The following is a 15580-nucleotide window of genomic DNA, read 5'->3' as shown; positions in this document are numbered from 1 at the left end:
GGGGCTGGCGGGAAAAAAAAAAACTTTTTTGACAAAAAAAAAAAAAAAAGAGTGCCAACTTACTCAAAAAAAAAAAGAGACATCGCTTAAAATTTCACAATTTCAAAAGGATAGGTTTCCTCCTAAACTCAGGCCAAGGTATAGTTACTCCTTCACAAGTCAGACCCAGTTTGTGCAAAGAACAAGCAAGTGTAGGCGTCAGTGTTCGTATTCACGTTTTATAGTGCAGTAATAACCAATGGGCTCTGACTGGATGCTAATCAACCCAAATCCTACGAGTTGTCAGAATGTTTACTCAGATAAAAATAAACAATTCTTTATTTATGAAAATAGGCCAGGATCTGGAATTAAGGAGATTCCCAACTTATTTTCACAAATCAACAAAAATAATAACTCGAGTTCATTTGTGCTAACCTGAAGACAAAAATGGATACAATAGCTGTGCAAAAATATATATATATTTTATTAACTAAGAAATCAGTGCAAAAATTATGATCAAACAATAATTGGTGATACACAAGAAATCAATTGGATCAAAGTTTCAATAAAATTGATCAACACAGATAATGAGAAAAATAAAACCACAGGATATTATTTCAAATATAAATGAAACAAAACTTAGTAACTCCTGGAATGCAATTAGTAGCTTATCATTAGCTCAGCAGAATGTAACAACACAATGTACAGATTTGACACGTGATCTCTCTCAGACAACAGATATTGAACAGCTCAAAGTTTATACTGCGCAAGATATATCATGCACAGAATTGGCTCTTTTCTATTTAAGGCAAAAACAAACGTCCACTAAATTATTTTTAATTTAACGTATACACCACAACCACACCGTAGACTAGAAACTGAAATCAGTTTCGGAGAGATATACATATATGTGTATTTCCCTCCAAAGATGGGAAAAGAGACCGGTCGTACTGCAGTTAGAGTGATCTAAATTCAAATCTCGATGCTACTAGGACCAAATGGCTTAGTAATGATGTATATGGCTATCAATTGCCTGGAGATAAATAGAATTTATACTTTACCAAAAATGTTAGATCTTTTTGTCTGAGAGATTTCAGCTTTGTGTCTGTTCCCTTGGACAGCCCGTCAATCAGCTTCAGATCTCCCGTATGAAGAAGAAGAAACTCTCGTATAAAGAATAATCCAGTATGAAATCAGGGTCAAGAAAAAGAATCCTCCGACCCCCGAAGAACAAGAATCATCATAATCCTCCTAATAATTCCTTCTTTTTTTTCTATTCTTCTCCTAACTTTTTATCCCCCAAAAATGTGGGCCTGGTTTGCTTATCTTTTACTTTTAATTTTGATGCCATAGGGGCGTGACTTTCTAACACGATCCCTGTGACTACCGGAAGAGGGCAATGTTCACTCTTGAACCTTTCTTTAAAACTTCAACATAAGATTAAGAAGCAATTTGCTGACACATTGGTTACCTTAAAATTCTTCACTGATGTAACATTATACCCAACCTAATTTATACTTAAAACATCAACACATCAAATGGATTATATATGCTAATATGTATAACCACACAATATATATTTATGAATATAGGTTGAATATTATGAGAATATATATTTAAAAAAATCAGTATACCATTAAGTATGTTAATGCATCATGCCATACTAATAATACAATTGGAATTATTGCTAATATGGTTAGTTCAATAATAATTGTATCTAAGATAGCTTTATAACGTGCTCGTTATATTTCTTTTTCTCATTCATGAAAATAAATTAATCAAAGACTTTGTTGTCCATTGTTATACAATATGCGTGATTCTAACACAGCCTAGCTCAAGGCCAGTCCATATCTCGTAGATGACACTTCTCACCATCCATAACCGGAGAAGTATAACTTCCGGGCTGTTTTGTATCATTTTAATGATTTTCTCACAATTTACCAGCTGAGAAATGTGTGGGATAAGTTTCCAAGAAACATTTCTGAAAGTTTTTGTCCGGAACTCATAAACTTAAGTTCCATTTTGTAACAGACTCAGGTGTTCACTCACCTGATCCTCGTTCCAGCGCGGCCAGCATCGCCGTCGGAACTTGCTGACGTCACGAGACTCCTCCCCTACTCCCTAGTTAAGACCGACGGGTACACTTGTCTGGCGTTCGAGCAAGTGTGAAGACGCCAGGCAAGTTCCTGTCTCCAAGCACCGAACCACTACCACTCTTGGGCCGGACAGAGCCCCTGCAAAACCGCCAGCTCAGCAGCTCCAGGCCTCCCTCCTGCCCTGGAAGTCGGTCTCCTTCTACACACTCTATCCCCAGCTTCAGCTAGGAACATTACAACCCGGATTACAATTACTCTAAAGAACCACCGGAGGGCACCAACGTTCCTCTTACAAATCCTTTCAACTAAAACAGCAAGTAATCATACCACAGACTGTGACTTCCAATTGCTTGCATAAATTATAGAACTGTGCATAGGGACCTTGATTGCTATCATTGATTGTTGCCCTCCTTCACTCCCCCAATCAAAGGACTACTCCATTTAATAAACCTTTATCTATGTTTCATGCCAAGTATTGTTGATGAACTCATTATTATAAGGCTGCATAATTACTGTGGTGTAGGATTGCACCCCCGCCTCATACTTCTGCAGCTGTGATCCTCCACCTAACATAAAACTTGTGGGGTCTGGTCGTTACACATTTAGATCTGTCAATACAAAATGGCTTTCAGGATGCCATCTTATAACGTGTAGAAAAATATGTATAGGCCTTATTGTCCAATTCTTTTAGTCTCAATAGTTCTGACAGAGTCCAACAGAACCAAGTTGACGAATGCACATAGCTGGAGAGACACTAAAATATATCTCCTAATACATATGTAACCAAAGCCTGTTTGTGTTTAGAAGGGACAAGGAATTCAAATTACAAAGAACTTACCTTCGTATTTTACACGACCATCCCCATCAATATTTACTTCCCTGATCATGTCATCAACCGCTTCATCTGTTAATTTATCACCCAGATTTGTCATAACATGACGGAGCTCAGCAACACTAATGTAGCCATTACCGTCCTAGAATGGAGAGAAAGTTTAGACTGCAGGGGACTACACAAACTGAATTACAGAGACAAATCTATGCCTTACGTACCAGAGCACCCATAAAAACATTTTGTAGGTCATATCTTAAGCAGATTCTAGGCAAGTGCATTGGGAAAATAAAGGTTATGGTCAAATATTTGTTCCCTCACACAGAGCCCACTGCAGGAAACTATTCTGAAGTGTTTAATCATCCACACACTGTCTCAATTTAGGTGAAACAAGCACTATGACTGCAGATCATAATGACCACAGCAGCTGCACATATTCCACAAGGGGGATGAAGCTCTGCACTAGTCAGTGGAGGCTACAGTGGAAATATGACAGGCAGAGTCTGGTGTAATTATCTCACATGCAAATTACAATTCTAGATAAACTCCTGAATCCTACAAGGAGAGTTTAAATAATTCAAAGAAACTGAGATCATAAGGTTTCATAATGGGGGGGAACCAGGAGACCAGCACAAGTATAAGCAATGAAAAAGGCATCCGCCCCTTACCCCAGATAGGAAGACTCACCACATCTATCTAAATCTTCAATGGTCAGAAGGTTCTATTCTGTGCTGCCTCAATCATATTTCAGTTACCACAGCCTCAACTAATGCCTGACCACTTCCTTGCTAAAGAGCAGAAATAAAACACTGGCTTCTCTGGCTATCTAAACCGGAGGCAAGAAATAAAAAGGACCCCCATCTTCCTGGTATACAAGGGTGGCTAGGCACTCGTGACTACAACCTCATAGCTGTATATCTGTAGTGTGAATTACATTTTAGGCAGTCTGGACCCGTTGCTTGTCTCAGTAAATTGAGATTTAATGTTGCCACTGGGCTGCTCACTGTTCTACTTGCTGGAGGCTGTGACATTAGGAAGCAATAGCCTGCCTCTACCAAGCTGACCACCACCATACAGAACCACAGTTCAGAACACAGCATGGCAAGTGAATATGAAAGGGTTGACTGCAAGGAGACTGAATACAGGTGACCAGCCTTTTGAATCCCTTTTCAGCACAGCTTCCAGACTGCAGTACTGCTAAAGTTATCGGAGTTAACTGCTCTAAAGGCCCCAAAAACAAGTAAAGCATGTGTCCCAACACAATGAAGTAAATCTATATTTTATGCAGGGATATGTAGCAACTCTATAAATACAGTAGAATGAAAGCTAGAATTGTATGCAGCAGTTCTTCCCTTCCTTGGATTGTTATTCAAGAATGGAGATGTGCTCCGGAGCTGTACTGGCACCCACTAGTTACATTGAGTAACATTGTATTAAATCAGCATCCCTTATACTGGACAGCTTGATCTTCATGTATACACAGATCTTAACACTGAAATCACTTCATGCATTAGTAATACACAATGGCTCACAATCCCTGGAGTAATATAAATGATTGAAAGGTACCCTGCACAGCACGGCAGAATGTAGGGAAGGTGGTCTGGCATTAAGACCCACATTCCATTTTGCAGTGCTTTGGCTGTAATGTTTAAGCATGTGTATGAACTGCTACTGTTCAAGACAAAAACAGACCATCTGTTAGGCCCTCATTCTGAAAGCAGATGATACCTTGCCTGCCTGCGCTGAATTTAATTGCTCAGCTAAAGTTCTACATCTCACAATGTCCTAGATCACATGGGCTCCAGGTAGTATATGCAGTGTGAACAGCAAATTGGCAAGCTTTTGCAAGGCATTTGTGAAGCTTTCTCAAAGCCTTTAAAGAAACCTTCAGCTCCCGTTTTGGGAATGGCAAATACAGATCTTAAATGGAAGTGCTGACCCACCTTAAACAAGCTAGCAGGCTTTAATCAAGCTTCAAGTTGTGCTAAAGCTTATAGAAGCCTGCTAGCAGCTCGGTTCAAGTGAGTCACACCTGCTATTAAAATTTGTGTTTAATATTACCAAAGTGGAGCTAAATGGGGCTTTGAAAACATAAGCAGATATTCCCTAATGCTCTTCAAGAAAAAACCCAATAAAAGCTTGATGCCCACAATCTTTTCCAGCTTGCTGAGGCTTGAGAGGTAAACAGCAGTTACTCTTCATAACAAGCAGCCCAATTGTATACAGATTGTTTTATATACATGGCAGTTTCTAGCTTAGATAAAGTGTTCAATGGGTACTGACAAAGAAACCCCAAACAAAATAGTAGGTTAACTTGTCAAACACACGGAATACTTCTCTAATTTCTTCTTCTTCTTGGCCTTCGTGTTTCATTTTTCTAGTCATCAGAGCCAAGAACACAGGGAAGTCAATTCTTCCATTCCCTGTAAAGAGACAAGACTTAAGCCTTAGTTCAAACAAGCACCAGAAGTCAAGAGTACATTGAGAACTAATCCAAGTCAAGATACACCGATTCTGTGAAATCTGAACTGGATTTGCATCTTCTAGATTTATAGTTCAACATACTAGTGTTTTATGAAGGCAAAAAAAGGTAACAGATTGCGCCCCTATTGCCAAGCCAAAGCTTCATTAGATTTGCCCATTAGAAGACACTTACCATCTGCATCTACTTCATGGATCATATTTTGCAGCTCTGCCTCTGTAGGGCCCTGGCCAAGCGACCTCATCAATGTACCCAGCTCCTTTGTGGCAATTGTGCCATCACCATCCATATCATATAATGAGAAGGCCTCTTTGAACTCTGGAAACAAAAAAAAAAGCATTTAATTTAGAGTGCATATAGTCATCACCTCAAACTACACATTAAAACACAAGACATCCTAATCATACAACTGCAATCGTACAAAAAAAAAAAAAGCAGTGAGCATTACAACACTGCATAGAGCCAGCGAACACACAAACCTTGATAACTATGGGGTAACCTTTTTATTAGGGATGCACCGATATATCGGCCGCCGAAAAATATCGGCCGAAAATGGCACTTTTGGCATAATGCGGAAAGAGCCATGCTTCGGCCGATACATCGGGTCATCCCTGGTTTCTTTTCATCCCGCTGGGCGCTGTTCCAGCGGGGAGAAAATAAAGTGACAGCCGCCGAGCGCTGCAGGACGAGAGCGCTGTGAGCTGCGGCATCTCTCCTCCCACACCCCTCAGCCGCCTATCACAGTCCGGCAGAGCGGTGTGTGGGCGGAGACATCGCTGTCACAGGAGGCTGGGCTTTCCTTTCTACACCGCTCGATCAGCCTCCTGTGACAGCGTGTCAGAGAGAAAAGCAAAGTACACACACTCAGTGATCAGTGATCCCCGAGTGTGTGCACATAATTGAGGATATGGTATGGTTACTGTATCCTCAATTATGAATGAATGGGAGTGATCTACATCACCTCTACATCACCCCCATTCATTCATAGTTGTAGTTATAGTAAACATGCCATGTCCTCATGTTATCAATGAACAGGAACACTCATAGAGGATTCCTGTTCATTGATAACAGGGGACACAGAAAAAGAGATTGAGGACTCTGTGTTCTCAATCTCTTTTTCTATTTTAAAAGGGAAATATCAGGGGTCTGTTTAGACCCCCAATATTTCCCCGAAGCCCCTAAAAGTAAAAGTAAAAAATAAAAATATTTAATAAAAAATGAATTAATAAATAAAAATAAAAAACATTTTCTGTATCGGTTTCGGCCTGACATTTTTATTTTATTTCGGTTTAGTTTCGGTTTTAAAAATTCCATTTCGGTGCACCTCTACTTTTTAGCCCATAGTGCTCTTTAAGGTCACGGGAGGACATATGCCAACGTCCTCCCATAACCAAAGGCTCAGTGTATAGCAGGCTATTGCTTGCAATTTACGGAGCACCGCAGCCGGGACAGAATCCTGACAATACTGTCAAGATCCACTAGAGGCAGCGCTGGAGGATCGGAGAGGGGAATCCCTGCAGGACTGACAGTCACCGCTCTGCAGGGAGATGATCTAGAAGTGAGCGAGCGACGGTATGTGTTCGCTCACTTCCTGATCTATAGAGCCGACTTATGACAGTTTCATTGTCACACGTCGGCTCTAACTACGGTATGAGGATGTGTATATAACTCACCTCAGTTCTGCTTTAAGGTGGCCATACACTTTACAACCAACCCTCACAAAACATTTCGTAAGATTTTTGGCTGGTTTTCTAGCATGCTCCTTAGACAAAAGACGTGCGACCGTACAGTAGAAGCGGTCGCACGTCTTCATTCACACTGCATGATTCTCGTACGAGAATCGTGCAGTGTATGGACACCATAAAGGTGAACCTCACCTGCTAAAACAGTTAATAATGCTATAGTGCAGGTTTCTTATAGTGCCTGCAAGTACCCATGTTTGTCTTCAAATTAACCTTTGGAGTCCCCCTGAATTTTATGCCCAGCAGGTATTCACAATCAGCATTAAAGCAGAAGGAAAGACTACACAACTTAAAGGTTGCTACCCTATTACATTCATATTTCTTGCAGACATTTCGTACCATGTTGCCATATAAATACAATTTGTTGTATGCGGTCAAGTGACTGCAAAGCTCTGGCTCTATCCCTTGCCTGATGCTGTTGCAGCTCATGGGAGTGAACTCTGCCGGATGACAATGCTATGGAGCCAGGGATGCTGGCAGGAGAATTTACTGCCTTAAGGGATGGAAGTGTTTCCTGCCGGCAGAGACACATGGACCGGCCAGAGCTTTGCAGTCATGTATAGAGGGGAGGAAAGAAAAAAAATGTCTGCAGCTAGTGTAAAAGCAAATGGGAAAACAACATTTACCAGGTCATTTGTGGAATAGGCTTTCCTACTTTACTATGCCCTGCCCACATGAAGCTAAGGTTGGCATTAGCACATTTGACAGCTGAAATACAGAACGGGGGGAGGGGGGCATGGTTTAAAAAAACAAAACCCCCACAAGGATCTATGCGCAGCCCATTTCTAGTGTTTCACAGGTATTGAGAACACCTATTATAAAATCTGCCTTGTGAAGGTTATCATGTATATTTCAGGGACTAGTCAGACAATCTTCATGTGATCAGCTTTAATATGACCTTAAAGTGTCATAAGCATTAACCAGTTGACATCCGCGGTGTTAAACCCCCTTCCCATCCAGGCCATTTTTCAGTATTCAGCGCTGCGGTACTTTAACTGACATTTATTCCGTCATGCAGCGCTGTACTGAAATGGAGTTAAACCTCAAAAATCCATCCTAGTACTTTAACAAAAATGTATCTTATTTGTGTATTACTCGGCTGTAGATCCTAAAATCTGAGTTGGTGCCGGTCCTTCCTTCTGGAGGGGGACTACTTTTGTTCCCCATGGTCCCTGTGTGTGTTGTAAAGTAGTCACCGCCCCAGAAGGATACTCCGCAGTAGATCCTCAAATCTCAATTCGTGCCGAGTGACACACAGAAGATATATTTGTTACAAGTTAAGGTACTCGAATGACTTCAAGATTTTAACGCCTGAGTTCAGTGCAGTTTTGAACGCCTTTCGTCATCAAAACCATTCTGATCAAATATATTTCAAAATCACAAAAGTTGAAAGAGCACTAAATGGGAAGTTTACAAACATACCTGCGATCTGCTCCTCTGTCAGGTGATCAGCCTGAAAAACAAAACCATCAGAATGTTGTTTGGCATGCATCACAAAATACTGCTGTAACGTGTGTATGCGTCCCCTACTCTGCATCTATAAGTCAAGTCTTAGACATCCTGTAGATCAGTTAGGCAACCTCAGCACTTCAGTTGTGGTGAAGCTTCAAATCCCATCATGCCTCTGCGAGTCATGCCTGTGGCCATCAGTCTTCCAATGCCTCATGGGATTTGTAGCTTTACCACAGCAGGAGTAGCAAGGTTTCCTATACTTGCTGTAGATGTCAATGATAGCAGGGCAAGAGAAGAATGCCTGCAAACCTCTATAACCGGCATTCGTTTATGTCTGGTAAGCAGCCAAACACAAAAACTTATCACAACTATATGAACCCCCAACAGCTCCCGGAACAAGGCTCGCAGCGCATTATGGCCACCAGTTGAGCGGAGGAGATTCCTATGCTCCTGCCAGTGCCCATCATCCACAGCGAGACTTGTTCAGAGTTGTTGGCTGCGCAGTTTATAAGTCAAACCCATTGTAAAATACTGAATACTCAGTTACACATAGTAAAGCTGAATTTGTTGGTGTAAACTCTGGATTTCTGATTGAAGATCCTACTACCAGCAATTCCCCCAAATAAATGGGTATCTAAATATGCCTTATGCCAAGCAACCATCTCCACCGCACAGCATAAAGCTTGGTAGCAATACAACTAAACTCCTAGTACACGGGTCATGAAGGGGCAAAAACGCCCCTCTCTTCTACCTCCCTGCCGCCAACAGAAGAAAATACACGTCAGCAGATTTGATTGAGTAATTGCCACATAACTCAACACAAGACGTCCCAACCCGGTTAACGGGAAGCCATTTAAATTCCAAGGTAATGTGTAACCAGTGAAACCAAACCACATCAAATGCTCCAAGTATTCTGAACCAACTGGCAGAAAACATGCAAAACACAACCCTACTGAGTGATGCAGCAGCTGCACAGCAATCACTGAGGCTTGTCATATAATGAGCAGATTATATCGGAGATTATCCTTCTCGTAGTCAAGGACCATGCTGACCTCTGTACTGGAGCCATCTGAAAAGAAAGCCTCATTTCTCTCAACTCCTCTCTTGCACCAAACTTCAAAAAGCCAGACACCTAGATTTCATCAAAAAGCTGCTTGAAACTTTCTTAAAAGACTGTTGTGTGTATGAAGAGCATTGGGCTTTATGCTGCAATCCCAACTTTGTCCGAGTGGATTAAGCCAGTCTACCACCAACTGACCAGCAGTCACCATCTGCTATGCCCTCGCCTTGCCAAGAGTAATCTAGAAATATCACCTTAAAATGAACCAGACTAAAGTGCGTCACCTCTTCGCAGTACCTACAGGCATCCTAGTAGTCACACCGATCCCTATGGAGTCCCCTGAATCCTAAGGTTATACATTGGCCTTTTCCTTTGCTGAAGTCAAAACTAAAACCTATTCTGTCCAATAGTCATGAAGCCAAATGCCAGTTGAGGTTCTGGAGTGTAATGACTTTATGGCAACTGGTGCAGAAGTTGGGGCCCAGGGGTTTTACAATCACCAGTTTACAATACAAAAGCTTCACCCAATAAGAGATGTGGATGCAGGAAAACCATGGGTAGCTCAATGAGTGACCAGTCCCTAAAAATTGTATGAAAAACCCTCACCACCAAGACTGCCCTCTTCCTGTTCTGGTGACCATCAAAATGACAAGTAAATCCTCATTGACGGGACACTGACAGCAAGAGAAACCTGACAAAGGCTCTAACCCCTTAAAAGCACTTTAGTCACTTTATTTAGCCCACAGTCTTACATTTCAGCAGTGTCAATTTTGCTACAAGACTTTGAGACCCCTGTTCTAGACCAGGGCTTCTTAAAGTGTGGGTCGCGAACCCGTGTGGGGTCGCGCAAGTGAACGGGTCGCCGCGATCGAAATCCCCGGCCACTAGTAGCGGTGAGCAGGGCCGCCGTCAGGGGTGTCCCCCTGTCTGTGACTGACTGCACATTACGTTTTTAAAGATGGCCGCCGCGAGTAGGGGCGGCCATCTTTAAACCTGGCAAGTGCCCACATCTCATTTAATATATTGCCGAAACGGCAATATATTAAATGAAAATCATTCCCTGGTGGTCCAGCGGGAAATCAGTATGAGCTGCATCTCTTGCTGATGCAGATCATACTGATCGATCCCTCGTGGTGCCGCCGCTGATTGGCAGGGATCAATTACTATGGTCTGCATCAGCCTGAGATGCAGATCGCACTGATCCTACACTCCACCATTAGGATAATCCAAGTGCCACACTGGACCCCAGCAATGCAGCCCCCCTTCCTGCAAAACAGGTAAGCAGGAGAGGGGGACATTTTTGAATTAACAAATGTTATTAGTTGTGTCTGTGTTTTTATTGTGTTTTTTTAATGTGTGTGTGCGATTTTTTCCCCCCATTAATGAAGCTATGTGTGTCTGTGTTTTTAATGTGTGTGTAATATGTATGTTTCATTACGCGTGTGTGGGTTTTTTTTTTTTAACCACTTCCTGCGGGTTGACATAAATGTACGTCCTCCGCTGGAAGTGGTTATACCAAAAAAACGGCTGCTCCTGCACACCACTTGCAGTGCGTTCCGGCCGGAACGCACTGCATCGCATTGCGACCGACTCACTTTTTGGCCGGGCAGGAGGGGGCCTGGCGGGCCATTGAAGCGAATGGTGCCATAGCCACGCACTCCGGCCGCAATGCGCATGCCCGCACGGGATGGCAAGGCACATTGTGCCTGCAGTGCGTTTGGGTGCGGTGCTGCAAGCACTATTTTGATCGCACTGCACACGAACACACTGCAGGCACAATGTGCGTTGCGATCCCATGCGGGCGATCACATTGCAGCCAGAGGGGGTGTCTACGGCGCAATTTACTTAAATAGCCCACTGTGCCCCCTCCAGCCTGGCCAAAAAGTGAGCCGGCCGCAATGCGGGCAGTGCGTTCTGGCCAGAATTGGACCAGAACGCACTGCTTATGGTGTGAACTAACCCTAAGCCCTGCGTCCAGTAGACATGTGCGATTCGTTTCGGAAAAATTAGTTTTCCGGACGAAATTCGTTAGCGGTCGTCTGTACGCATTTTCGTTTGGGGACGAATTTTCATTGCAGCAAAGTGACAATTAAAAAAAAAAAAATTATGTCACTTTGCTGCAATGAAACGAACATGAAACAGAAATGAACATTCGTACCGACTACCGCTAACGAATTTCCTCCGAATCCCAAAAAATGAAAAATCCGAATCAAAACAAGATGAAACTAAACGGTTTTTTTGCCTGTGCACATGTCTAGTGTCCAGGGGGTGACGAAGCCCTGCAGCCAGCAGGTAATGTGACTGTGGGGGGGGACATTAGAGTGTAAGCTCCTCTGTACAGAGACTGATGTGACTGTAGGTAAGTGTGAAAGGGGGGGTGCGGACAGGGCCGTCTTTAAAGAGGGGCGAAAGGGGCAGTTGCCCCAGGCCCAGTCATTGTTATGGGGCCCAAAGCAGCTGCCCCTTTGAATCCAATTGCGGTGCATTCTAGAGCGGTAGCTGTAAGAAAGTTTTTTTTGTTATAGTAATGCGTGTTGTTTATTGGGTGTACTGTATGTCCCCCCCCTCCCTCCCTGCACTCGGTAGCTAGCTGAGTACGTCAGTGCAGGAAGGTTTCTTTTTTTAGGGGACGGAGCTTCTATTCACGCGGCAGAAGCTTCAAGGCTACAGATTCAAGGCCGCAGATATCTCTCTCAAGCTATACTGGCTTTTTTTTTTCTTTCATGAATAGATACATAATGTGTCTATTCCTATAATGTATCTATTCCTGGAAGAAGAATCTTTGTTTGCTGATCGTTGTTGCAACAATCAGAAAACCTTTAGTGTCAGCTGAATCCTGAACTGCTGCAGGATCAGTGTCACTAACTTATTATTGGCTGTTCTGAAGTTTGAAGCAGCCTGATAATAATCAAAAATGTATTAAATTTATCAAGCAGTAACAGTGAGACGAATTCACAATGACTGCTTGATATAATTAAATAAACAAAATAACATTGTTGAAAAGTGAAAAGTGTAAAAAAATAAAAACAATAAGTGTAAAAAAATAAGAGACAAATATGTTGTTTAGGGCGGCTGGGCCTATTTTAACTGCTTGAAGACCAGGTGTTTAGACCCCCTTCCCATCCAGGCCAATTTTCAGTATTCAGCGCTGCAGTACTTTGACTGACGTTTATACCGTCATGCAATACCGTCTTTATACCGTCTTTTGGGGGTATGTAATCACCACTGGGGTTTTTTATTTCTTACTATATTTCGGGAAAATTACAGAAAATGTTCAAAACAAAAAGGTTTTTTTTACATTATGTTAGGAAACATTTATTATCACCCAATTGTTTGGTAAAACATAAAAGACGGGGTCACGGTAAATAGACACCAAACATGTCAAGCTTAAAAATTGCGCGCAGTCGCAAAAAAACACCATAGCCAAAATTGGCCATAGGCGACGCTTTATAAACTTTTACAGCTCATCAGTTTAGTGTTATCAGTGATTGATGGCCCTAAAATGATTGCTCACACTCGTGTAATATGTAATATGGGTGCAATCGTCGTTTTTGCAGGTATGCACACCCGACGCATGTGTGTATGTATGGGTGGGGACTTTTAAAAAAAATGTTTTAATTCTTGTTTATGTGTAACGTTAAAAAAAAATTTATCTTTAATTTTGTTTCCTATTTTTTTCCCCACTTAACTTTATTGCTATTACATAGGGGGCTAAGAAACCCCCCTATGTGAAAGCAAAATATGTGACAGGTCCTGTTTATGGAGACATTAGGGGTCTCCAAGACCCCTAATGTCACCTAGGACCCCCGAAGAAGCTGATGAAGCAGAGATCTGCTCCATCAGCTTCTCTCCAGCGTCTGAAGCTGGAGAGTGACACAAGAATGCGGAAGTGATGTAATATCACTTCCGCATTCTGACAACGGAGAGGGGACCGGAGGGAGGTCTTGTACCGACCTCCCTCTGATCCCCTGTGACAGAGGCACTATGCTTGTCCCGGGCTCAGCGTGACAACGGGAGGGGGGGGACACGGGCCGACCGCCCATACAAGCGATCCGTCGGCTCTATAGCCGGCGGAACGCTTGTATGTTATCAGGCATCGCTGCCTGTTTTTAAATTTACTGCATTTCCCGCTCGCGCGTGCCGCAAGGCGAGCACAAGTGGGCGTGGTTTATCTAGAGAGCTCCTGGCTGGCCGTTTTTTTACAACGGCCGGCCGGGAGGTAGTAAAGGTAGGGGTCTGCAGCTCCCCGGCCTTGACACACGAATGGGCTGGGCCAAGTTCCCTGGCGGGCCGGATGTGGCCCACGTGCTGTAGTTTGAGGACCCCTGCTTTAACCCCTCCCCACTCTGCTATAAAAATGTGTTGTGCTTCTATCCCCATTAGAAGAGATATTACATCACTTCCTGTATGTGTCACAGCCTGTCACCAGGAGAAGAAGTGAAGTGTTCCCAACAGGGACACAGACAGCAGTAAAAACCTGACAGATATATGTAAAACAAATAAAAAGCAGTTGCATTTTAAATTCTGTGGACAGTATGTTATATTAATCTGCCTGTAACTGCAGAGCTAGACTTGCTGACATGGCACGCTGGTGTTTGTAGTCCCACAGCAGCACCCAAGCTACAGATTGCCTAGCAATGCGCAGTATCACAGACACAAGCATGTCACCCAGCAACGTGGACCCATGACTCCAATACCAGCACAATACACAAGGAACAACAGCTGGGACTGGTGCCAGGGACAGACAGAGAGGTACTCACTGTTGGGGCCACAAGGACTGTCAGGGGGCCCATCACTGTGCCGTCACTCATGCAGAATCACTGCTGTAGCCATAGACTTCAGGCGCTTCCGGGTCCTTTCCAGTCATGTGACTCGGCTAACAAAACAGTCAACGAGCGCCACCTGGTGGCCACCAAGAATACCTCACGCAGTATTCTTATCTTTTTAAGCAGAAGTGACTTCATGAAAACATTTCCCATATCTGCTGATCAAACTAGCACATTGGCTCGGGGGTATCTTGGCACGCTCTTCTTTACAGAACTGTTTTACCTTGCTGATGTTTTGGGCAGCCTTGAATGAACTCCTCACTTTAGGTCATGTTGTCACATCATGTCAGTTCAGTTAAGGACAGGACCATTAAGGATCAATCGTATTTTGTCCATTCATAAACCCATTCCTATACCTTGTTACAATAAAGGAAATATTGCCTTCTCCCTTACTGTATTAGGAAAAGGAGGAAGAGAGTTTTAATTCAGGGTTTGACAGAGGTGTTGTGAGGTCAAGAATAAAACAAAACGCTACAAACCTCAAAAGCTCACCCTAGCTGTAAGGAATGGTGCAGAGGATATGGTTGTATTTAGCAGTTCTGCCATGCCATTGGCCAGATGTCTTGCTCTATTGCAGTAGAAATACATTTGGATCATCAGATTAGATGGCAGAATATTGGGGTGTGTGCCTGTCATTTAATAAAACTTCCATAAAATATGTATGTGTTGAAAGGAGGTTATTCCTACAAAAGCAGATTCTACCAGTTACTTAAAGGAGAACTATGAGGGGGAGGGGCTTTTCACTCACCTCATAGTTCTAGCCGACCTGTGACAATGAGACTGTCACAGGTCGGCTCAGTAGATCGGGAGGTGAGCGAACACATACCGGCGTTCGCTCACTTCTCGATCCTGTCACGGCTCTCTGCCATGACAGGGGAGGGGCTGGATTCCCCCCTCCCCGCTCCGATCCTCCAGCGCTGACTGGCGGAACGAAGGGGGGGGGGGGTGGGTACAGCTTGCTCTGCCTCTAGATAGGCAGAGCCAGCTGTCAGTCACGCAGCTGGGCGGATCCAGACATAATTGTCGGGATTCGCTTCAGCTGCGGCGTCTCAGTATACCTCAAGTTTTAGCTCGCGGTATACTGAGCTTAGGGTAACGGGAGGACGCTAGTTTG

At 43.3% G+C, this 15580-nt stretch overlaps 1 protein-coding gene across 1 annotated transcript; it reads right to left on the bottom strand.

Annotated features, from left to right (window-relative positions):
• Positions 1–2104: 2104 nt before the first annotated feature.
• LOC108799395 (calmodulin-alpha-like) lies at positions 2105–8620 on the bottom strand. Its single transcript, XM_018571259.1, has 5 exons — positions 8551–8620; positions 5561–5704; positions 5203–5327; positions 2903–3049; positions 2105–2299 (listed from the first exon to the last, which is right to left on the bottom strand). The coding sequence occupies exons 1-5, from the start codon at positions 8618–8620 to the stop codon at positions 2105–2107; spliced, it is 681 nt and encodes a 226-aa protein (XP_018426761.1).
• Between the last annotated feature and the right edge of the window lie 6960 nt (positions 8621–15580).

The sequence above is a fragment of the Nanorana parkeri genome, unplaced genomic scaffold, assembly GCF_000935625.1.
Source record: "Nanorana parkeri isolate BGI_ZX_2015 unplaced genomic scaffold, ASM93562v1 scaffold1714, whole genome shotgun sequence".
Lineage (NCBI taxonomy): Eukaryota > Metazoa > Chordata > Amphibia > Anura > Dicroglossidae > Nanorana > Nanorana parkeri.
The sequence above is the reverse complement of the archived record's forward strand: the minus strand, read 5'-3'. Positions and strand labels throughout refer to the sequence as shown.

Bases quoted from the DNA above. Each gene is read 5' to 3' on its own strand.
- LOC108799395 (XM_018571259.1), bottom strand. From the start codon at position 8,620: ATGCATGCCAAACAACATTCTGATGGTTTTGTTTTTCAGGCTGATCAC. The intron at 5,705-8,550 runs GTATGTTTGTAA...TTTTGTTTCCAG, and splicing joins GACAGAGGAGCAGATCGCAG to AGTTCAAAGAGGCCTTCTCA. The intron at 3,050-5,202 runs GTTTGGGGTTTC...TCTCCATTCTAG, and splicing joins ACAAGTTAACCTACTATTTT to GACGGTAATGGCTACATTAG.